Raw genomic sequence first — 26,078 nt, forward strand, 5'->3', positions numbered from 1 at the left:
TGTGCTGCAGACACTCCACTGTTTTGCACAAAAGCTGAATATCGGAGCGTTTTTTTGGTTGTCATGAAAGCCAAACATTTGAACATACATGATCCACTGATTTGACAAATCAAAAACATAATGGAATTCAAATGTTTTGAGTCAATCACTTAATTGTTTTTTTTTAGCAAGGATGGATTTAATTGACTAGAAGTAGGGCTCATACACATTTTTACTACTAAAATTCCATGACTTTTCCAAAACTTTCCTGTACCTTTTCAAGACGTCATTTTTTTATGTAATACATATACATATACATGTTAGATAAAAAAAAAATATATATATATACATATATATCACAGAAATACAAAATATGGTAAAGTCAGATTTTTTCCAATACCGCGCAGCCCTAATTCAACTGTACAGATATTTGTTAAAATAATTTCCAAAAACGTTGTGGGTTTTTCTGTTTTTCCAAAACTTTTCCAGGCCTGGAAAATGCTATGTCAAAATTCCATGACTTTTCCAGGTTTTCCATAAACCATGTAGAAGTGTTTTCAACATTGATCGTAATAGGAATTCTGCATATTTCCATTTTTAAGGATAATGTGACAATAAAGAGTAATAATGCTGTAAACTGAGCTGTCATTACAAAAAATAAACCAGTTTTTTAAATGTATTAAAATGCAATAATTGTAATAATATTTCACAGTGTTTTATGTTTGATCAAATTAACGCAAAATCCTTTTTTGCGTTAAAAAAAACAGCTACTCAAAAACTATTTCAACCTCTAAATACTCAAGTTTCTCAGAATTTACTATGTGTGGATTTGAGTAAAATGTTAATATTTGTTTTATCATTTAATGATTTATAAATATTCTTATTTAAAGGTGTTTTTTTGTATCCAATTGTTATGATCATGGTTATTTCACTAAATAGTGCTATTGCAAGCTAAACTATGTGTTGTCTAATGAATATAAACATGTCTGGCATCTTTTTTTTTTGTTATTTTGATGAATTGCTAGTTTATGCTTTAAAAGATAACATTACTTAAATTGGGAAAAAAGGTCATCAGCAGCTTGCAGAAACAAATAAAAATTTACATTTAAAAATATTACACAACTACAAAGTGTAAATCCTGAAAAGTAGTCATTTCCAAGTAGTCTTAATATTTTTTACATTTTCAATGACATGTGACTAGGTCAGAATCTCAAATATTTCATGCTCGTGTTGTCATTATCATCCAGCTTTTTATTTTATTATTAGTTTCTCAAAATATACCTCACTGTATTGACTTTATTCTTTGATGCAGAATTGCACTCATTTTTGCCATTGTTTAGAACAGAGCTAAAAATAATAACTGGGAAAAATCGGCCCTACAATCAAGTGTGTTCATGACTATATCTAAAAAGTAGAATAATAAAATAAGAAAAGATCCGTTTGCACCAGCAAACAGCATTAAAAGTCTAAAAATCAATGGAGGCGAATGAGACCAGAAGTCTCAAGCCAGAAAGATTCCAATGGCTGCTGCTAGTATATAAAGAATAAGGTCAATACTACATGATTACACAAAAGACATACAGAATCTGGAGGAATTTCACCTGTTCTGATGTGATTTAATGATGCCAGCATTCGGAGCATAAATGAAGCAGGAACAGTGATGGTGTTCCTCGTCTCTTCCAGCATCAACTCATTACGAGCAATAACCTACAACACACAAACACATCAGACAATTCAATCCGTGTTCATTACACGCATTAACACAAGTGGACAATGTACACTCAGTGGGTTTATTTTCAATGTTTATTTTAACATTGCATAAATAATAATTTTTTAGAACCTCAATCACATTTTAAAAACTGTATTACTTATTTAAATTATTAAAATTTGTATTTATTATTCATCAATTAATTATATGTATTTTATTATTTAAAATATCTATTATTAAAAAATTTATTTAAAAATTTATATATGTGTGTGTGTATATAAATATTTACACACGCTTAAATTATACAATTTTATTTTAATTTTTATTCTTTTATCCAATCATTAGAACAAAGACCATCTGGTTAAAACCCCTGTCCTATCCAACCACAGTTTATGGAGCTCTGGTGCCCTCTATTGGGAATTTCAATTACATCTTATAGCAAACAACAAGCCTGTTTAAGACATGCATTTAAAAAAACACACTTTTGAAGTCTGAAAGCTCAAAGCAAACATTGTCCGCACCTCGTCTGCAAGCACTCTGTTAAATGATGGTGACTGTTCTAAAGGCGACCACAGCTTAATATCATAGTCGATTCCCGATGAAGCAAGAACTGCAAAAACAGACAGTCAGACCAAATGTTATGATCCAGAAATATTTAAAAGAGTATATTTAATGATGTCCTGGGTTTCATTCTCACTGGGATCATAAGGGTGAGGCTGTAGGCAGTTGACCACGTGGTTGTCGGCCTCCAGCAGCATCAGGTGCTCCCCTGTGTGTCTATCCCAGATGAAGATGTGGCCGCAGTCAGAGCCGCTCATCACAAAATTACTTCCCCAGAAACACGACTCCTTGATCTGCACGCACAGCCAGAGCAAGAGAGGGAAATGTTTGTCAAATGTTCTTTGCAAAAAAAATTGCATCAGAAATACTAACTAACCAACAGTAAGATGCTTTTATCGAAACAATGCCATCCACTAATATTGGCTCACTTGGTAAGTATGACCAAAGAAAATTGTGAAAAAAACTCTTTATAGTTTAACCTTTAGATTTTTTTGGTCAAGATCTTATAAAAAATAATTCAGGAAAAAATCTATTGCAAACATGGAAGCTTTTAAAAAATTAATTATTATTTATACCAGTGCATTTCTTTCAAATATTATTATTTTTGACCATTAGTTTATTTTTAATCATTATTATTTATTTAGAATATATACACATTAATGTAAGAGACAAAATTATCAGCCATCCTGTGAAATTTGTATTAATTTTTAACTATTTTCAAATAAGTGCTTTTTAAAGAAGATATTTTAGTTATAATAACTCATTTAATTTTAATAACTCATTTCTTTAGTCTTTGCCATTATGACAGCACTTATTTTACTAGTTATTTTGCAAACAAAAAATTCATAAATGTAAAAAATATAAAACAAACAAACAAAAACAAAGAGAGCTGTGAATGGAGGCAAAAAGTTGTCCAGCTTCACAAAATGGCAAACATCTATATAAAAAAGTACCAAAACATTTTCATCGTCCAGGCAATAATTGGTAAATTCCCGTTAACTGGAAGAGTTATGAATTATCTGGAAGATGATATGCGTGTCTGTCTGTTAGGAGAACGGTTTTAGCATCCTATAAAATATCAACAAAAGTAGTCACAACAAAATAATTCATTAGAAGTTAGTTTGGTTTTGGGATCAGAAATCAACATCACCACAAACTTTTTGAAAGGGTTTTAAGAAAAAATGCCTCTACTCTTATACAACCAACTCAAGCTCTTCAGTTTTTTTTTTTAAGAAATGTTTTGAGAAATATATCTATGCCAGTAATAGTGGAGGGCTCAGTATGTACGAGATGATAAAAACAATACCATGGTCCTGGAGTTGCGGTGACCCTTGTACATCATCTTGACGGAGGGTCTCCTTATGTTCTGAGTCTCGCTCTCCTCCATCTCACGTCTTTCTTTCCTCCTGCGGAACAACTCCTGGATTCGGGCCGCGGCTGAGCGTCTGGGATAGAAGAAGAGCACAGAATAACACTCCAGAAAAACAAACACAATAACAGATCACCACAGCGGTAGTCTAGGATGATAAAATTGCTAGAAAAACATTGTAACAGACAGTATTTTAACTGAATAGTGTTTTTTTTTTCTTTTTACATTTACGATACATTTACGATACATTTATACAGCTGTAGCGCCCTCTACTGATCAGAGACATGTTTTACAGAAAATCTAAGCAGCATTCAGCAAGAACATAAGGGACACAATAATAATAAGTCATTGTAGGTGTATTTTATTCTGATCACTAGCTATGACTCAGGTTTTTCGTTTAAAATCTATGGTGTGTTTTACCATAATAATGAGTAGTAGTATTACTCTGTTCTGTTTATCTGCTTGTCTTTTAGTTGAGGTTTCAGATAACAATCCAGTTGATATTTTATGGCTACACAGTGTAACTTTATAACTGTCTCTTTAAAAGAACTCAATTTGTTGGGGGTAAATCTGCTGACTCAGCTTTGTTTGTAAAGAGCTGTGAAAGCAGTTTCTACAGTGTCTGTGTTGTGTGAGTGAGTGTAGGTTTTTTCTTTAGAAACTAAAATATGTAGCATAGCGTTTGCGGTCAGAATTACTATACAATAATCTCTGTCACAACCCTTGGTGAGTGCTTATCTTATTTAAAACACCAAAGGTAACTCACAAATTCATGCATGGAGCTACTATACTTGGTTAGTAACTAAAAAAAAAAAGATTCATCACACATTTGCAAACTCAAATTAATAGGAAACATTACATTACATAGTTAATAACATCTTTCACCAAGCCACACAATATAAATACACAGTTAATCAAGAGCAATGCCAGGTTCAGACTACAATTTGGTTGTCTGTTACAACAAGACTTTTGTCAGGTAGTGTACGTAACCTGAAACTGTGACTGTCACCAATCCAAGTTTTTGGAACAACAAATAATAACTTGACTTCTAGTTGGTCATTTGGTATCAGAAGTGGCTTATATGAAAGGCAAAGGCCTCTAGATTACGCTTATTTTACCAAAATAAAATATAATCATGCCTTGATTTCTAATATTTAATTAGGACAGTAAGGTCTGACTTTGCTTAAAAGTCTTGTCACTTAACAGAAATAATGTACAGTATAAAATATAAAGTAAATCATGTATGACTCCAATGAGCTTAGATGATGGCATCTATATATCTCTGCAATGACTCAAATAACTTCTTAATAAAGTAATGTGCAATCGAAAAGAAAGTGTTCTTGCAGGACTCCCAGAGTTCATAAAGATTCTTTGGATTCATTTTCAATCTCCTCCATGTTTAATAATAATAATAATAATCTGGTGAACATCCTGGAGCACCTTAACCTTCTTTGCTTTCAGGAACTTTGATGTGGAGGCTGAAGTATGAGAAGAAGCGCTATCCTGCTGAAGAATGTGCCCTCTCCTGTGGTTTGTAATGTAATGGGCAGCACAAAAGTCTTGATACCTGAGGCTGTTGATGTTGCCATCCACACTCCAGATCTCTCACATGCCCCCATACTGAATGTAACCCCAAACAATAATCTTTTCCTTCAACAAAATTAACAGATTTTTGTAAGGATCTTGGGACCATGTGGGATCCAGTAGGTCTTCTGCAGTATTTGTGATGATTGGAATGCAGTTCAACAGATGATTCATCAGAAAAATCTACCTTCTGCCACTTTTCCAAATGATCAACTAGTAGTCAAGTTATTATTTGTTGCTCTTACTACTGAGATCGACTACAAAGATCAGGCAGTGAATATTTTGACTCCTGGGCAGGCTAAAAATGTCTATTTTTGACAAAAAATGTTTTCAGAATATTTTCAGAAACCAGCATAAACAAAAAATAGATATCAAATTATCATGTTTGTCTTTTCATCAAACACCTCTGTCCCAAAAAAAAGATAACCATTCATGCTACATTTCATATTTTTTCCTTGCAAGATCAGTGCTGCGTCTCACTTTATCAATAGCATTTCCATCCCTTTTCTTTTCGATAAATACTTATCCTCCAAAGTAAACAATTTGCACCCTTAGAGTCTTTTATGTAATATTTGACAATGTACGTAAAATTTGTGGATGAAAGAACAGCTTGATAGTTTGACAGAATCTGTCATGGACGACGTTGTAAATTGTTTGGATTTGACACAAATGATATCTCCCATGCGAGCATCTATTGCTGTTTGCCAATCACCAGAACAGATCACCCTATGTAACACAGAGGCCAAAATCTGGCTGATTTCCTGTAGTCTGAACTCGGCATGAATTAAATATACACCCCTTGCAATTAGATTATATTAGTGGGCATCTTATAAAACAGCACAGTACCTTATCATCCTATCACCTACAGCTGATCCTCTGTAACTAAATCTAATGAGAAGAGCAGAATTTGTTGATGCTTATCCAGTATTTAAAGGGATAGTTCACCCAAAAATGAAAATGTTCAAGCCATTTACTCACATTCAGTTGGTTCTAAACTTTAGTCTTCTGTTAAATGCAAGACATGATATTTTGAAGAATGTTGGTGAAAAAGCAATCATTGACATCCATAGTACACATTATGCATTAACATTATATGTCACTTTTTTTCCAACATTCTTCAGTATATCTTCCTTTGTGTTCAACAGAAGAAACTCAAACAGGTTTGATATGGTGGCAGAAAGAGCTTAACGTGTTGCAATTTAAAAACACATGCAATTACAATAAAACGCTAGTAAATAATGAAAAGATCCTATTGTCTTTTATTAGCCTAAATAACCATAACCTAAATAGTCGGGTCCATCACATTTTAGGGTTACCTTGAAACATTTCCGTTGTGTTCCATGCTATTTGCATGTGTTGTGAGATAATTCAGGCCATTTCTTAATTTGTTTGCGTTTTGAGAAAATGCTGTGTGTTTGCATTGTGAGGACTTCAACATAGGCTCATTCTGAAAATGTAGCCTTATATATGTTTTATATATGTTTCTGGAGATCGCAAATTATGTAGTCAGAACTACGTATGGTTGTATTTCGTTTTTAAAACAAATGCTACGGGGCGGTATGATGCAGTTCCTTTTAGTGCTTACCAGTAGACCGCTTACCTCCGAATGGACGGCTTTCCCATTGTTGCCAGTTATGAGCCCTATATACGTTTCTGGAGATCGCAAACTTTGTAGCCAGAAGTGCATTTGGCAGCATTTCTTTTTTAAAACGCAAGCAATGTGGAGGTAAGACGGCGTTCCTTTTCATGCTAACCAGCCTACCGCTTACCTCCGTATGGACGGCTTCTCTGCTGTTACTAGTTACTAAGCCTTATATAAGTTTCTGGAGATCACAAATTTTGTAGCCAGAAGTACGTTTGGCTGCATTTCATTTTTAAAATGAATGCAACGGGGCAGTAAGATGCCGTTACTTTTCACTCTTACCAGCCGACTGATTACCTCCATATAAACGGATTTCCTGCTGTTACCAGTTTGTCCAGTAGCTTACCATATACGTCAGCCGACTTCAAACTTAGAGAGGAGATGACCGGGGCGACCGGGTTCGAGTCTGGTGTGGAACGCTTTCAGAAAGCAGGTAAGACAAAAACAGAATCCAGAAAATAGAATAAACGAGTAATAACAGAGTGAGAATGTAGAGGTAAAATGTGGTAAAATCCGGCAAGGGTTTTTCTTTTTCTGGATTGATTTTTAAATTTGTCTGTTTGGGTAAGTTAAGTGGGTATGCGGGTTAATCTGTGTTTTTTTTAAATACTATTGGTTGGGTTTAGAGAAGGAGAAGGGTGTGTCAGAAGATCAGTCAGTCATTCAATCAGTCAAACAGTCAGTCGACAGCAGGCTCTGGTGGATTTACAAGAGAACATCAGGCACAATTGGCACTCGCGAGAGAAATCTGAGATCTCAAAAAGCAGACACAGCGGCCTCTTTTAGATTCGAGAAAACAAAAATTGCAAAAAAACATAGCTCCTGGGATGTATTTGCTGCTCTCCAGAAATGAATACAGAGGTACGTTTTCAGAATGAGCCTGGATTGAAGGATTTGCAATACATATGCTGTCAGGCCAATGAGGATCTTTTCTTAATTTGCTGGTGTTTTTTGTAATTGCATGTGTTTTCTTAAATTGCAGCACATTAAGCTCTTGGACACCTTAGTTTAAAATCAAGTGGAGAGTGGACTAAATGATGACAGAATTTTCATTTTTGTGTGAATTATCCCTTTAAGATAAACACGCTTGTGTTTTACAGGACCTCCCGTCTGTCATAACATTCGCAAACATATCATCAACACTCATCATTATAGATTTAGACATGACGAGAGTCCATACCTCTGTCCCTGCCCTCCTCTGTACCTGGCTGATGGGATCAGGATGGGGTCGTCATCGCTGTCATCAGAGTCCTGATTATTGCGGGAGGGTTGAGTCGAACCCTGACTGGCCGTTCCTGCATTTTCGCTGGTCCTGCACTGTTCGCTCAGCTGCTCTGAAGCCGCAGTCTGGAGCTCCTCAGAGGGATGACCTGTGTCTGTGGTAGACGGGTCTCCTGGTGGAGCAGGCGCTGAAGCAGAGCTGTTTTTAGAACTGATGCCAGGCTTTTCAGTGCTGCTGCTTGCAGTTTGGCCTCCATCAGGTGTGGGTTCACTCTTTGAGGATGAGCTTGACTCTAGTAATGAGAAAAAATGGCTTTTCACACTCAAAATAGCTAACCCTGGGTCATTATAAACCCTGAGCAAACTGAATGTGGGGTTAACGGGCAATTCACAAAAAAATACCGGACACAGCATTTAGAAATGGTATTTTAAAAAGTGCCTCGGCATGTTTCTGTTAAATAAAATAGTTGTCACGCCAACAGAAGCTTTGAATGCTTGCCTTGCCTCAAGAGTTCTACTGAAAAAGTGCATCAGCTTTGTAACTGACATTGCACGGTGTGTAAAAGCTGACATGCAGGGTTGCCAAGTCCGCAGTTTTCTTGTAGAATAGTGCTACTTTTAACCACTTGTCACAAAGTGTTATTTTTTAATAAACATGGGATAAAGGTTTGACATATTGCATCAATAATATTTATATGATTACACTGAAGTATACCAAATTAATATTCTACCAATGACAAAAAAAAAAAAAAAACTAGGGCAATGAAATGGAGGTGCAGAGGGTTGCATCAGGCTGTTTTTTGATTCCATGATAAAGGATTGGCAAAAATCTCCTAGATTGTTTCATTTATTCATTTATTTTTCTTCAGCTTAATCCAATATTTATCAGGGGTTGCCACATCCTGGCATATGCTTTACACAGAGGATGCCTTTTCAGCCACAACCCAGTACTGGTAAACCCGGATTGTTTCTAATGAATCATTTTAAAATGCAAAAGTAAATCTACAGTAGAAAGTCTGTTAATTTACAATCTTATTAGGAATACCTAGAATGATTATTAAAAGTTTTTAAACAATCTGAAGTTTTTAACTGGAAGGCACATGAGGCACATTGCTAGCTGTGCAGTCAGTCTTGATATTATTTTTATGATAACTGAATGTTTATAATTACTGATATACATTTATCTTCAAAGAACAAGTGTATAATGCATACAAAGATGTTAAATATGTGTTCTACGTATGGGCAGCAGCCTTTTGTAAGTTTTGATATTATCAGGCTAGTATTGGGCGGGGTTTTTTTGGTCACTGGACTGGGTTTGATTGGTCATTAGGCTAGTTTTGTTGAAAAAACTCTGGCAACCCTGTTCAAATGGTTTCTTACAATGATCATCAAGTCAATGGTGACCGGGTGGCGCGGTGGCGCATTGGGTATCGCTATCGCCTCACAGTAAGAAGGTCGCTGCTTCAAGGCTTGACTGGGTCAGTTGACATTTCTGTGTAAAGTTTGCATGTTCTCCCTGTGTTTACATGGGTTTTCTCTGGGTGCTCCGGTTTCCCCCACAAGTCCAAAAATACAGCTGTAGGTGAATTGGGTAAGCTAAAATTGTCTGTAGTGTACAGTATGTGTATAAATGAGAGTGTATGGGTGTTTTCCAGCAATGAGTTGCAGCTGGAAGAGCATCCGATGCATAAAACATATGCTGGATAAGTTGGCGGTTCATTCCGCTGTGGTGACCCCTGATTAATAAAGGGACTAAGCCGAAAATAAAATGAATAAATGAATGAAGTTAATATTTACATAGAAAAACTATGAAGATGTAGCACATTGGTATGGAGAAACCTATTTTGCTTAAATGTCCTCAAATAATGCAGGGAGCAGAGGGAGCAGCATTTTATGTGGGAACATCTCATTTCTAAACAATGAAATTTACTTTCATCCAGGGTTTAGAGCAAAATAAGATAATTAAGCAATAAAATAGTCATGGGTATGATGTGTTTGTTGACTGACTGTGTCCTGGGGGCTCCTCTCTGCTCTGACTCTCCTCCAACTCTCCAGACTTCTGTCCTCCACTGCTGCTTTTAGCACCAGATGCTGGACTGCTCCTGTACATAGGTGCACATACAAGTTACCTATTCATTCTTATTTAAAAAAACATACAGTATATACCCAATATTTATAAAGCATGGGAAGAAAACAATTTTAATAAGGCAGTTGTAATGCATATAAATAAGTCATTGTAGACTGGATTTGTAATTTTTTAAATATACTGTATGCACAAAAATGTGGTTTTAGAAAACAGTATAGTCAGTTTATACATTATTAGTAGTATTTAATCATAGTTTATTAACATTTTAATTCAAGTTCACGGTTTAGCATGTACAATATGTTGTAGTTACTTTTATATTACTTATTTTATTATCTATTTTAATACAGTTTAAGCCAATTGAATATTTTAACTTATTTCAGTTAGTTTTCAGCTTTTTATTCACATTTTTATTCATTGATTTACTTTCGATTTTTAATTAATCATTAAAACTTTAATTCATCATTATTTAGCTTCTTTATTTCTGTTTTTAATTTAATGATCTTAAAGCTGTTGAATTTCATTTATAATTTCCATTTAAGTATTTTTATCAAACATTTTTTTTTTTTAAGTTTATTTCAATTAACAAATATTACTCATAGTTTTAGTTGGTACTAACAGTCACAATATTAATCAATTATTATATCGTTACGATTTAGAAAATACTCTAGCAGGTCCAACAAGTTAACTTTGTGAAGAATGTATCACACCGAACCACCCAGTAAATTTGTGAGCTTTTACATTAGAATTGGATAATGTAGCAGAGAACACATAGCAAATTTATCTTTTATTTTAAATAAAAAGGAAAGAATATGATAGAATTTAAAAAGATTGGAGAGTAATGGTGTTAGAAGGCGAATCAGATGTAGCACACTAGTTTCATTCTGTTTGTTGTCTGAAAAACAGAAATACGATGATTTGAATTGTCTTGTTGTTGTTTTTTTAAAGTCCATTGAACATAATTCATACAGTGCCCAACATAAATAAGTACACCCCTCATGGATCCCTCCTTTAAATTATTCTTTTCTACAGGATGCTGTACAATAACATATTTGTATATACATTAGTATTAGTCAGTAAGATAAAACTATAACTAATCTAACAAAACAACTTAAGATAATGATCCAAACATGAGTACATCCAAATGAACATGTAAGGAACAAACATTAAATACAAATTCAAATAAAAAGGAAAAATCAAGCGTATGTATGCTTATGTAATGTCAAATTTTGTTGAAATTTTGTAGCAGTAGACTACTTGGGTGCAAAATTTGAGATTTTCTAGCTTTAGATATGCCATGACAATTTCTAGCCATTTAGTGTGTGTTGGTGCTTTAGTTGACTTCCACTGCAGAAGTATAAGTCTTTCGGGCCAACAAAGAAGAGAAAGCTAGTGCATTTAATTGACTTGCTGGTAGGTAAGGTTTTCCGATGTCACACCAAATATTGCTGTTACTGGATCTGGTTGTATCTCTTTTTTTTTTTTTTTTTACATACAGTTGCAGTCAGATTTTTTAACCCCCCTTTTTTTCTTTTTTAAATATTTCCCAAATGATGTTTAACATGGTAAGGACATTTGCACAGCATGTCTGATAATATTTTTTTTTTGGAGAAAGTCTTATTTGCTTTATTTGGGCTAGAATATAAAAGTTTTTAAAAGCCATTTTAAGGTCTAACTGCTTGGTTTAACTGCCTAGTTAACCCAGTTAACCCAGTTAAGTCTATAAATGTCACTTTAAGCTGTATAAAAAAAACTCTTGAAAAATATCTAGTAAAATATTATGTATCGTCATCACGGCAAAGATAAAATGAACCAGTTATTAGAAATGAGTTATTAAAACTATTATGTTTAGAAATGTGTTGAAACAATCTTCTCTTCATTAAACAGAAATTGGCGAAAAAAATAAACAGGGGGGCTAATAATTCAGGGGTTTTAATAATTCTGATTGCAACTGTTTATAAGATAAAGTCTCAAACACCGCAGACCAAAAAGGTCCTAGGAATGGACATGTGCAGAAAATATGGCCCAAGGTGGCCTCATCTCTGTGGCACCTAGAACATGTTGGATCAATTTCTGGGAATACTCTTGACAATTTGCTTTTAAAAAAAGTGCAGCCTATAAATTATCTTAAATTGTTTTAAACCATGTTTGACGCAGATAGATGTTGAGTGAACATGCTTAATTGATGATTGCCAGACTGCCTCTGGAACTATATTTCCTAAGTCATCTTCTCACTGTTTTTAAAAAAAAACAAAAAAAAAAAACAGACGGTGCGGCTGCTCTTTGAATTAGACTTTACACCAGGGGTCACCAAACTTGTTCCTGGAGGGCCGGTGTCCTGCAGATTTTAGCTCCAACCCTAATCAAACACACCTGAACAAGCTAATCAAAGTCTTGCTAGGTATACTTGAAACACCCAGGTGTGTTAAGGCATGTTGGAGCTAAACCCTGCAGGGACACCGGCCCTCCAGGACCGATATTGGTGACCCGTGCTGTACACTGTTGATATCAGACCACCCTCAGATCCACTTAAGTCAAAGATCTCCTCAATCCAGTTGCTTATGAGAGGAGCTGAAAGTGTACTAAAATACTTTTTCTCTAGGCTTTTTACCTTTAGATATCTGAAGAAATGTGATTTAGGAATATCCAATTCTTTCGTCATTTGTTCTTGTTGAACTTTTGTAGTTGGAATTTTTTTTTGTGTGTGTGTGCAATCCACCATTTGAATTTAAATGCATCATCTTTCCATTCCTAATCTTGTTAGGTGACCAAACTCTTATTTTAATGAATATACAACTATTTATACAACTATTTTGTTTAAATGCACCAAACTATATTATCTACATTCACAGAGAAACAGATTATTCAATCCAAAAGGGGGTGTACTCATTTATATTGTGCACTGTACATCTCATATTCCTGTACATATTTAAGTCAAGACTGATTGAGTGTGGTTGCTCACCACTCATCTGTGAAGTCCAGCTTGATGGTGCTAGTGGTGGTGCCCTCAGTGCTGTAGTGCAGACTAAGCACAGGTTCTGCCGTCCCGGACCGGCCAGATCCCGAAGGAGTGCTGACGCTGATGTTGCCAGGGCTGGTGCCAAGCGAAGGCGCTGATGTGGATGGCACACTTTCCGTAGTCTCTGGAGAAGCTTCAGTGACGCCTGTACTCTGATCACCGATTACACGCACCGCTGCTTCTCCTGAAGATTTCACACCTGGAGAGACAACAAAGCAAACAAGCGGGATGTAAAACTAAGCTTACAGAAAAAAGTGCCTTCCTCAGAAACACTGGGTTAATCATAAGCAGCTTTTCTGAAATATTAGCATGTGATTATTATTGTGAAAGGCAAGAATGATTAATTGAGGTAACACTATACTTTAAGCAACAATTCTCACTATTAACTAATGCATTATTACCTGTCTGTTATTAGGATACACTGTAAAGTATATCTGTTAATTAAAAGTTTTCATATTTTGTGATTCACAAGTGTTTTCCATTTATTTATAGCTGTGAATTGCATTATGGGACCTCGATTTCTACTTTGTCAACTTTTGATGTTGAAAATTATTATTCTCACAGTTTACTATATTATTACGACTATATTCTTACTATATTTTTATCTACAGTTTAACAAAGTGACTTTTATTTACATATTAGTAGTTTAAAATAATATAATGAATAAGAAATGAGAAACACATAGAGAAATAAGTTTGGAAAATAACAGAAAATGTACAGACGGTATATTACAAGGTTTTTGTACCATAATATACAACACCAAACCAGACAATATATTACTTTAAATTATTAAAATTGGTAATAAAAGTCACTTTTTCGAAGTTGAAAGAATAAAAGTTGTTGAAAAAAAAGATCAATGACCCATAATACAGTTCAAAAGCATGAATACATATTTACAGTTAATTGGCTTTTAATTGGTACTTATAAAATACATATTTCGCATGATCATATTCTACATCCTTAATCCTACCCAATACCTGAACCCAACTACTACTGTAAAAACTATCAATAATCAGCAAATTAGGAATTTATTGAGCAAAAAGTCAGTTAATGGTTTGTTAATAGCGAGAATTGTACCTTAAAATAAAGCGTGACCTAATATGATTGTACACAAACAGAAGATGTATTAAACGCAGGCGACTTTAAAAAATTTAAATGTCACAATATGGGTGAAATAATGCAGTTACACCATTCAGCGTAAACTAATAAACTGCTCTACTGTAAAAACAAACATTTTCTAAGCTATACTTATTAAAATACAAAATTAAACAAGTGATCATCCTATATATTAGTATGTTTTAAAGGATTAAAGGAGTTTAAATATAGTAGGAAGATTTATGGTAACAATTCATTTGTATTAATAGAGTATTTTAATAAGAAATCAAATGAGTCTTGTGGTAAATATACCTGACAAGATTTTTTTTAATACTGAATATATGAGCTAATGGTAAACTGAATTACATTTTATCATCTAGTTTCTCCAAATCATTGTATGACCATCTTAATTTTCTGCCTAAAAAAGGACAGTTTTATATTTAAAAGGAAAAAAAAATCTGAATCAAACTTTTGTTTTGATACTTTCTTCTTTGAATCTGCTACAAAATTACAGCACACAAACAAACAAACACATATACCAGTTGTGTACATGCATACACTGACACATCAAATTAGATAAGAGTTTGTTAAAGTTCAACAACTGCAAGCAGTTACCTGAAAGCAAACGTAGTTAGTACAACGCAAGTGGAAGTGAAGGAGTTTTATTTTCAGGAAATATGGCCTGCACTTTCATCTTTATGCCAACGATACACAAATCTATCTGTCAGTCTAAAAGGAAATGACGAGTTCTCTTTTGTGAACTCCCTGTCACTATGCCTGGAGGAAGTAAAGGCATGGAGAATTTTTTTTTATCTTTAAATGAGGAGAAAACAGAGGTTATTATATTTGAGCCTAACGATTTGTTGGACCGTAAATGCCACAGGTTAGGCAACTTGGAGGAATATAGATCACCACAGGTACGTAACCTGGGCATAACATTAGATCAGAACTTAAAAATTTAACAAACATATTTCAAGTGTCGTTGGAAATAGCTTTTACTCAATGCCTTTTATCTCAAATGAAATCCTCCATCAACTCATATTCTCTAAAAATTGCCAAACATGCACTTAGAACCTCCTATTGCAGAAAGAATATTGCTACGCTCTCTATTTTGGGCTGCCTAGGGCTCAGATTGCTCACCTATAGTTAGTGCAAAAAGCAGCAGCTAGATTTTTAACAAAATCCAAAAATATGGAAGTCACTCCTATTTTGAGGTTTCTCCAATGGCTACCCAACTGATATATTGATCCCAATATTTATCCCAAATGATTGTGGTCTACACCCCATCAAGACACTTACATTCCACTGATCAGTTTCTATTAAAAGTCCCAAAGGCCCACCTCAAAAGCAAGGGGCAAACGTGCATTCGCTATAACCAGTCCTCGCCTTTGGAACGTGCTGCCGTTAGAATTTAAAAAGGCTTTGTCACTGCACATTTTTTAAGTCTAAATTAAAGACTCGTCTATTTTCTCTGTGTTTTGAAGGGACCCAAGGAAAGAACTTATGCTTCCTTATGATTATTTAAAGGGTCTATTACTTTCTTGTTTTAGTCATTGAAACCAAACAGGTTTTTGTATGATCTATTTTCATGCTCTCTTTTACATTAAGTGTCTATTGTTGTTTTGTTTATTATGTACATACTCCTTGTTTGTATTTTTTCTGTAAAGCACTTTGTGCAGCCTTGTGGCAGTTGGAAACGTGCTATATAAATAAATCGAACTTGAACTTGAAAATGAACATCTTATGCTGAAGGGTAAAAGGTGGACTGCCGCAAAGTGAAAATATCTGAAAAACTGGTGTTTCCTCAGTTCTCAGTAATCATTGCATATTATGAAGCAGAAAAGAAAGAGCATATTTAAAGGAGTAATTCTTCTTTGTCCATAGACAAGATAATGCAATGAATGTTTTGAATTCAATTAAAATTTAATATTAAAACTGGCAATAACAAAAGTATGTATAATAAATCAATACATCAAATGATTTCTGGAGGATCATGTAACACTGTCAACTAGATTAATGACTGCTAAAAATTTAACATTGTCATTAAAGCGATAAATTACCTTCTGAAATAATGAAGATAAAAACATTTTTAGAATTGTAATAAATTTGGAGGATTTCTGGTTTGACAATGTAGGAGAGAGCAGCGAAGATGGAGATCTCCCAACAAATCTACCTTAAATGTAAAAAGCGTCTTCTTTTTCAATCTAATTACTTCACGAAATAAAATAGAACTATATATAGTTCAATAAGAGAAATAAGCAAATCCAAACAGAAGCAAGGTACTGTGTCAGCATCGTGTTCAGGCGCTAACCTAGCCGGAAAGTTAGCAGTTATAATGGCAAACAATACCAATAGCAGCAAAGATAAACCTGAAACCGTCAAAACGGATAACCTGTCAATGAGTCAGCTAGTCTCCAAATTAAAAATGTAATAATTTTTTGAAATATTACAATTTTGGCAATTATTTGAATCTAATAAAATGAACCCTTTTGAAGCAACAGAACCAAAAACCGATTAAAAAACGTTTTCCTACCAAACATTATTTTAAAAGTAAAAAAATTTATATTTTTTAAACTGTGAAGAATTAAGATTTCAAAGGATAATAAAATATATTTTTTTATGATGCACTGCAAAAATTATATGCCAAAAGTCATGAGAACAAATGCTTTTAAGTTACTTTTACTTATTTGAATATGTTAACCAGGTTTCAGATAAATTGTTTAAGTCAGGGGTGTCCAAATTCGGTCCTGGAGGGATTTTAGTTCCAACCCCAATTCATCACACCTGAACCAACTAATCAAGCTCTTCCTAGGTATACTAGAAACTTACAGGAAGGTGTGTTGAAGAAAGTTGGAGCTAAACTATGCAGGACACCGGCCCTCCAGGACTGAGTTTGGACACCCCTGATTTAAGTTATACCAAGTTTAACTTAATATTTTTTATCAGTTTAATTTTTTGACTCAACTAAAATGTAAGGCAGCAAGATTTTTTTATTTTTATTTTTTTGTATGACCCCTTTAAGCCAAACTTGATTGTTGAAAAACAACATCAGTCTTGTGGAGAATGAATTGATCAAGTGTAAAACAACCACAAAAATGTATACAGGTCATTATTGGAAAGATGAGGAGGAAAAAGTCCACTGATAATGCTCCACAGAAAGCCTCTTTGTAAGGTTTATTGAAAAGTAAAAAAGGTCTTCTTAAGGTCAAAAAGGACAAGAGCTGCTTCAGTTGGAAGCTCAGACGCAAGGGTGGGAAAGAAATGGGAAGAAGTAGAGGAAAAAGAAGGAAAGGACGCACCCTGCTCCTCCTCCAGAGTCATGGATCTGAGCTGTTTGTTTACCACAGATGAGGGAGAATCTGAAACGAAAACAACACGGTACTGAACAAATGAAACAACAGGAGAGCCAGTGCAAACATATTCTGTAAGTGCAGGCTTAAATCCTCAGAAAACACACTGCAACACAGGCAAAAAACTCAGAATCCACAAACTCTGCAAAGATGAGTTCAAGAGGCTTAGTTCTGAATTAGAGACACAAAGCCAAGGTTACGGATTAGGTGAATTGTCCGTTAAAACTCTAAAATGCCATCCAGGAGGTGAGCAAAAATGCATGGGCTTCTTTTACTTTCAAGCAGAATAAAAAAAAAAAAAAGTTGCACAGTAATCCACCTCTCAGAAATTGAGGTTGATGGTGGCAGAAGAATTGACTAAGTTTCCAGACCTACAATCACACTGAAGTGACAAAGCAGCTGGAAGTCATTCAAATAGAAGCACAAAGAACACATACATGCCAGCACTGGGGCTATCAAAAGGTATTTTTTTAACACATGCATGCAGGCTCATTGGAAATATGAGTTATTAGAGCCTACGTTTGTTTTGAAACTGGACAAAAGAATACTTCAACATAAGTTTGACTGCGATTTCTAGGTAAAATGAATTATATGGGGCAGTATAACTCCAGCTTTTCACACTAATTGCATTTACAAAGACAAATTATTGACAAATAAAGGGTTGCTTTTGTGCAGATATTTGCACAACACCAAAAGAATACTGCAAAACAACTTAACGGCATTGATTTTTAACTAAACTATGATTTTTAACTAAATATGTTTGACTGTATCTATCTCTAAACAGACAACTTCTCTAACATGGTCAGTTTGCTCTGTAGCTCACCTTGTAAGGTGTTGTATTTGTGTTTCAGAGTGGTCAGGTTCGAGTCTGGTGAACCATGATTCCACAAAAAATACAAGCAATGTAAAATCAAGGTAAAACTATGTGGCTGCAATGGATTTTCTCTTACATTTGCTTTTTAACACTATTTGTTATTGTTAGAGAAGGGCTTAAGTCAGTTGTTCGCAAAGTGAAACAACAAGCCCTGCCTTCTTATGGATGTGGACAAAAAAAAAAAAAAACATGTGAATTACACATATATCAAAAAAAACAAAAAAAAACATACCCTAAGTAACATATTTTAGATTTGCAAAAATGTTGACTGTGCACTCTAGTGTCAACTAAAACCTGCAACAAAACGTAACCGGAGCAACATATTTTACGTCACAAAAATGTAGGCTTTGCAGCACATATTTACAATGAGCCAGGATTGAATTTTTCCTGACTTTATTGTCAACATGTTCATCTTGTCATATTTTAATATTTTAATTTTAATATCGGATAACAATTGGCTTTGGGCACAAACGCAAAGTCGCCATTGAGCTTAGATCTAGTTCTGGGTACATTTAAGAGTCTGGATCCTAGAGATCTAGTGTGACTATGGCTCTGAGGAGGTCTCCAAGATAGGAAGGAGAATGTTTATTAATAGACCTAAATACCAAGACCAGGATTCTAAACTTGTATTGATTTTACAGCTAGCCAGTTCAATGAGGGAAGAATTGGGTTGATGTGTTTATATTTTTTTGTGTCCGGGTCAGAAGCCTAGCAGTGGATTTCTGGACTAGTTGCAACCGATCCAGCAATGAGTTATTAAGACAGTCAGAGTAGACAAGAAAATATCAGCACATGGATAATTTTCTGAGTATCTTAAAATAACTTTTGCGATTTATATAAAATATATAAGTATATCAAGTATATAAAAGCAAGAATGAAAAACAGAGTTTAGATGTTTATGCACTGTTTTTATGTCCAAGTTTTAGATAGATGATCCCAGACCTTTTTAGTTTAGTTTTTACGAATGCCATAGCAGATGCTGGCCCAAATAGAATGATTTCTTGGATTCATCTCTTCAATGCCAAAAAAATTTATATTGAAAATATTAATCGCATAACATTTATCATGCATTTAAATCCATTCAGGCCACATGTGAACCTTCAATATGCCTAAATAGCACTTTTCCATGTCACCTCTGACCAATCTGTTGATTCTGAATTTATTTGAATGGTAACTTGTTTTTTTCTGACTGTCTCCTCCCATCTTAAACTGAACATTTTTGAAAAATAAATTAATGAATAATCTGTAATAAATGAATAATCTGATACATTTTAAACAATAACATTAAAATAAATTCATAAAAATCTGAGCGATGCAGGCGCAGATAATTCGGTATCGTTTCAGTAATGGATCTTATATGCTTTGTATATACGGTATTATGCATTGACATCATTTATCTCATATGCGCTATGTCAAAGGCTATGGCGAGGGAGGTGAGTGCAAGTAGTTAAAATGCAGAAACTCAGTACATATCACTGCGTGTGTTTGCTGGACAGTCATTCACTGACACTGAAGATAAAGCAGAAGCCCCTAATTCACTGTTATGGATAAAGTTAAAGTAAACTCCACACAAATCATGGGCGTTTCACAAATAACTCGACAACGCTCAAAAAGCACGAGGGATAATATTTATGTGTGTTTATTTGCTTTAAATGCTCGTATTGTTTTGTGCTCATGCTGTTTTGTGTTGTTCTGCATGTCCTTGAGTTTTGTTTGATGCATTCAAAAAGAGTGTTTACTTTGAGCAAGTAAAATTAAATGTACAGTTCATATATCTGACTACTTGTATTAAAAGACAAGATTGTATTACAAATACATATAAATGTATTTAAAAATTATACATTTTAATACAAGAATTCTTGTGCTGTGAAGTACAATGTAAAATTGTGTATGAAAAGCATCGCCAATGCACCGAGATATCAAATTGAACTGAATCGAGGGCATGATAATCGTAACCGAACTATGAGACCAGTGTAGGGTTACACCTCTAATATATAAATATATATATATATATATATATATATATATATATATATATATATATATATATATAGTGTGAAAATACTGTTATTTTTACAGAACTACCAAAAAAAATATGTCACTACAGAGTAAAGTGCTACATATATAAACGAGACATGACTAATTACAAATCTCACGCAAGAATCCACATTACTATCATCACAAACTTTCTCAACTGCTGTTTTTTGGAGGACAAGAAAATGCAGCACATTTTCATCCAAACTCCTCTCAGCATAGATGTTTGCCAACAGCACAACACTGGATAAACTCCTTTTTTATCCCTACACGAAGACTGAAAAACAACTTTGCTGTGAGTTTATATTGGGCATTAAAAGTAGCACAAGGAATGGTTGTGAATGACCACCGGTTAGATGTGTGCGCATTTTTTTGCACTGCAAAATGACGTGATAAACACTCCACAGCCAGAGGTGCAGCAGGCAGCCAGAGGGGTGAGGGGTTAAAAGAGAGCATAAAAAAAGATACAGGAGATGATAACCTGCAGCAGCAGTAGCCTGTTGGGCTGAGCTCTCCGAGCTGGAGGTCATGGGTACATTAGGCATTGTGCGTCTGCCCTGTCCAGGGGGATCGGACAAGAGAAGCAGTCTCTGCAAACGTCTACACACTAAACTTACCGGCAGCCTGTGAGGACCATATTCTGACAGTGTGGGGTCGGAGGGAGAAAGAAGAGCAGCATGGGAAAATAAAAATCGATGGGATGGAGGGGAAAGAAGAGAGGCAAATCATAGATAAGGAGGAATGATGGGTTAAACAGCAAATTAAAGATTGAAACGACAGGCTGAGTGATGTCACACAAGACTGCAGGGTTTCAACATCACCCGGCATAATAAAAAGCATGCATTAATCTCACGTCCACACATGTTCTATTGGCGTGAACAGAAATGAGCATATAAAAATGCCTGCAGTGCGAATAGGGCGGGTTTATTGTTTGATAAAAAGACAGAGCTACACGTTTAATCTTTTATTTGTTTATACCCCACCTATGGACAACAATTAAACATATATTCTGTAGCTCTAAAATAGTAAGTGAAAGGAGTTGGATGACTGAAAGCTGTACAGCAGAGATGTTATATTGACCAAAGTTAAATCTGATTAGAATGTTCATTAGCAGCACATCGTGCTTGTGGAGCAGAGATACATTGACTCCATTTACTGCACTCTATAATTCTGATTTTTAATCATTTTATCTTGATTAGTCTTAATCATTTATTTGAAATAACAAATGCAAAATATTTTATTTAAAATATTTTAAAATGATAATTTAAAACGCCATTTGGAACACAGCTAGAGTCTCCTCTCACCCGGCTTGTTTTATTTATTGGTGAAAACTTGTTGCTCAAGCAATATTGTCGAGTTTTAATGCTAAGTGTTGACTATTATCAAAGAGCTTAGAATGACCAAGAGGTGACACTCAATAGAACGTTCCATTGCAACAGCAACGCCTAGCAACAGCCCCATGATTCCGCCATTTTGGAGTTAAAGCGATCTGCTGTCCATTGGATTTTATGGCTGTAACGATGGCAAGCAGCTGCTTTGTTTTTTGTTTATTTATTTAAAAAGCACATTAAAGCTGAAATACAACCTGGAAGACAACAATACAACACTTACTATCCCAGTTATCTGCACTTTTAATAGTTTATTTTACAGACTTATAATATGCTGTTGTTCTATTGGAATTTTCATTCCAAAATCACCACCGCGTGACTCTAGCGACATCTAGTGGCTGTTTCCCAAATTGCACTAGAGTGTCGCCTCTTGGTGATTTTATGCTCTTTGCTATATTTTGAGATCAACAGGGAGACGCATGTGATGAGGAGGGTGCCTTTTTGTTTTATTAAGTTTTCTCATGTTTTGTGGTTAGTTGGGAGGTAAGTAAATGTTTATTTTGTTTTTATTTATGTGCAGGTAAGAGGGTTTAAAACTTCGTTAGTTGTTGAGTTTTTTTGTTTGTTATTTTGTCTTTACCTCCGCCTTAAAGGAAAATGTCAAATAAATTTGACTATATTTTATTTCTTTGGTCAATCGTCTTTGTTGTTGTTTTCTTTTGAACGGGAGATGAGATTCCGGGCTCCTACATTATTTTAGAAGTGGCCTATCTAATTTAATTTATTGTTACGGGTCTGGCTTGCTTTGTGGAGCCGTGCAAAGTTTAGATAACTTAACAACATTTAGACCCTTATGTGCAAGTAAACCAACTCATTGTCTCATATAACCAACAACAAGTTTTATCGAGTCTGTTATCTTACCAGACAAAGCTGCCTCTCTAGATGCAGTGGGTGTGGCTGAGGGAGTGGGCGTGGCTGAGGGAGTGGGCGTGACTTCACCCTGGCTCTTCTGCTCAGTGTCTGGAGATGAGAGCAGAGAGGAAGAGGTGGCGCTTTCCATGGACGAGGAGCTCGAAGGGGGAGGAGCTGTCACAGTGGAGGAGGAGCCTGAAGAGGATGAGGAGACCGACTTCGGGAGAGGCTCTGATGGTGGAGCAGGAGCAGGAGGTGTAGGGAGAGGATTTATGGTTGGCGTCTCCAGCTCCATCACTCCTTCAGCTGCCACGCCAGAGGACACCTGTGCCTGAGCGGTTGTCTCTGAGCTCGTGCCTTCTGCTTGAGCTGCTGTACCTGGAGGCAAAGCTTCAATTCATAAGCTTAATTTTTAGCATTCACTTACATACAAAAAAAGCTGAGTAACCAAGTAAGTTGCTTTGGATAAAAGCTCAAAGCCAAATGCATAATTGTAATAAATGTAAATCTTGTACCTCTGGGTCGAGTTTGTGGACGAGCTCTGCTGCTCTGAGCCTCGCTGGCCTCCTCAAACCATCGAGATAACATGTCCGACATCCTCTGCATGAGTGAAACATTCGGACTCTGCTCTCCTGCAAAGACAACAAACCTCTTCATAATCAATCTCAAACCAGATCAGACCCTCAAATGTTTTCTCTAAAAAAAAGCAGCAGCACTAAGACCCTGCCGTTCTTCTACTTCTAGAGCTCCATGAAACACACTGAAAAGCAGTGAAGTGAAGCAATCTGCAGATTAAATCCCTGTGAAAAGCTAACAAGCTCCCCTTAGACAGGCTGAGTGCTGTTGATATTCATGGCTGGAGGTACTGAGAGAGATTAAAGATGCACTGAGAGGCACTGGAGACTCAGATCATTAAAAACATGGAGGAGAAAAGATGCGCAGACAACAGTTCTGCTCATGAAGGAGACAGCTGGAGATGAAGTGGAGGAACACATGAGTTATGGTAAATCAGGAAGAGCGGAGGAGCTGTAATAGTCCTTGGAGATATTCTTCAGCAATGAAGCAATGAAAATAACATACAATTTAATTAAATAAAATGTAATTAAAGGATTACTGTTGTTGTGTAATAAAATAAATTAAAATAATATAAAGATTATTTATTAAATATGAAAGTTATAATGAGAATTTGAAACAAATTGTGTTTTTGGTGATTGTTGCATAATAAATTAAATTAAATTAAATTAAATTAAATTAAATTAAATTAAATTAAATTAAATTAAATTCAATTCAATTCAATTCAATTCAATTCAATTCAATTAAAATTATTTATTAAACATGAACATTATAATCAGACTTTGAAACAAATTTGTTTTTGGTGATTATTGTTGCATAATAGAATAGAATAAAATAAAATTAAATAAAAAATATTTATTAAACATGAAAATTATAATAAGACTTTGAAACAAATTGTGTTTTGGTGGTGATTATTGTTGTGTAAAGAAAAAATTGAAATAAAATAATTACTTATTAAATAAGAAAATTATAATAACATTTTAAAACAAACTGTGTTTTTGGTGATTGTTGCATAATATTAAAATAAAATAAAGCATAATATTTATTTATTTAAAAAAATGATCAGACTTTAAAACAAATTGCGATTTTGGTGATTATTGTTGTAAATAAACTAAACTAAACTAAACTAAACAAAAATAAAATAAAATAAAATAATTATTTATTAAATATAAAAAATATACGAGACTGAAACAAATCGTGTTTTGGTGATTATTGTGTAATAAAATAAAATAAAAATCATTATTTAATAAACATGATGATTATAATCAGAATATGAAACAAATGTGTTTTTGGTGATTATTGTAATAAAATAAAATACAAATATTTTGGGTTAATTTCATATTTTTACATTTTTGAGATTTTAAAAACTAAAATATTGTGGTAAAATTTAAAATTTTAATATCTATAATAACAATATCATTTTTAATATTAAAATAATATTTTAATATTAAATATTAAATATAATAATAAAAAATAAAGTCATTTATATCTGACCATCTGAAAAGGTTTCATAAGTTTATTCAACAGCTCATTTATTATTCCATGGAACTCATTCTCTCACCCTCCATTTGATCAAACGATGATTAAACCTAAATTTCTTTTGGTGAACTATCCCTTTAATCTGCAGTCACCCAACAAGTGTGTTTGTTAACAGAGTGCTGTGTGTTTATTCAGTGCATGTCAGTGTGTTCTCTCTCCTCTTACCATCACGCTCCCTCTCGCTCTCAGGTCGGGCTCTGGGCCCCGTGTCTGACCAGTCTCCTCTCAGACGCAGGCGTTTGACCGGCGGCTGCCTCAGCTGTGGAAACACACATCAACAGACTGTCAGTCACAGTCAAAACGCTCTCAGACACCCTAAAAATAACACACTCTACCCCGCGTCACTTCACAAACATCTAGACCGGCACGTTTGCAGGAAGTATGATCCACAAATGAAGGATTTGGTCTTGACCTACAATGTGAAAGTCAGCATCATGAATTAAAAGTAAACCTCATACGATTACAATATTAAGCACACTTTAACCAGAGCTCAGAATAAAACTATAACATTATGGCTAAACTACTTTCTTTGTCACACACATACACATTATTTCTTAGTAATTTTGTTGTGTGTGTGTGTGTGTGTGTGTGTGTGTGTGTGTGTGTGTGTGTGTGTGTGTGTGTGTGTGTGTGTGTGTGTGTGTGTGTGTGTGTGTGTGTGTGTGTGTGTGTGTGTATGTCTATATAGATCAGGGGCATGCAAACTCAATCCTGGAGGGCGGGCGTCTTGCAGACAGACATAATCAAACACACCTGCTAGTTCACCTTATTCTCCGCCGACGAGCAGGCGCAGCCATGTGTATCTTTTTGGCTCGAGACTTCCGGTCTTATTCACTTCCATTAATTTTTAGACGTTAAAAACTGCTTTCACTGTTTGATGTTGCAAACTGATATTTTCTTATTATATTATTCTACTTGGTCCATATAGTAATGCAAACATTTGTTTATAGAGCAAGCAGTTTGACCGTTTTCTGCCGTTTATTATTCATTTCTCACATAGGCGACTGAATCGGAAGTTCTAAAACAATCGCGAAAACAGACGTACTTCCGCATTTTAGAATAAGGTCAATAGCTATCTATTAATCTTAAAGACACTGCTTAGCATGTTTAGTTGTGTTAGATTAGTGGTGGAGCAAAACTTTTAGGGACACGGGCTCTCCAAGACTGAGTTTGAGTCTTGAGTCTCTGAGTTTGATATCACCCGCCC

The 26,078-nt window shown here is 34.8% G+C and overlaps 1 protein-coding gene across 21 annotated transcripts in view; it reads right to left on the minus strand.

The window, feature by feature from the left end:
* The window catches only part of dcaf6 (ddb1 and cul4 associated factor 6), a 53,959-nt gene that overhangs the window by 1,140 nt on the left and 26,741 nt on the right, over positions 1–26,078 (minus strand). Inside the window, exons 8-20 of one of the 21 annotated variants that reach the window (XM_005167841.5) lie at positions 25,037–25,130; positions 23,275–23,391; positions 22,769–23,137; positions 21,001–21,159; positions 17,561–17,620; positions 13,110–13,365; positions 10,072–10,166; positions 8,048–8,357; positions 6,048–6,089; positions 3,555–3,693; positions 2,385–2,541; positions 2,209–2,297; positions 1,581–1,686 (exon numbers count right to left, since the gene is read on the minus strand). In XM_005167841.5, the coding sequence (XP_005167898.1) occupies positions 1,581–1,686; positions 2,209–2,297; positions 2,385–2,541; positions 3,555–3,693; positions 6,048–6,089; positions 8,048–8,357; positions 10,072–10,166; positions 13,110–13,365; positions 17,561–17,620; positions 21,001–21,159; positions 22,769–23,137; positions 23,275–23,391; positions 25,037–25,130 (1,993 nt within the window). Of the gene's footprint in view, positions 1–1,580; positions 1,687–2,208; positions 2,298–2,384; positions 2,542–3,554; positions 3,694–6,047; positions 6,090–8,023; positions 9,922–9,982; positions 10,167–10,584; positions 11,143–12,399; positions 12,613–12,640; positions 13,366–17,560; positions 17,621–21,000; positions 21,160–22,768; positions 23,138–23,274; positions 23,392–25,036; positions 25,131–26,078 lie in introns of those variants that run through there. The other 20 variants (XM_005167840.5, XM_073912053.1, XM_005167844.5 and 17 more) reach the window with 20 other exon arrangements.

Source organism: Danio rerio, chromosome 9 (assembly GCF_049306965.1).
Source record: "Danio rerio strain Tuebingen ecotype United States chromosome 9, GRCz12tu, whole genome shotgun sequence".
Classification (NCBI taxonomy): Eukaryota; Metazoa; Chordata; class Actinopteri; order Cypriniformes; family Danionidae; genus Danio; species Danio rerio.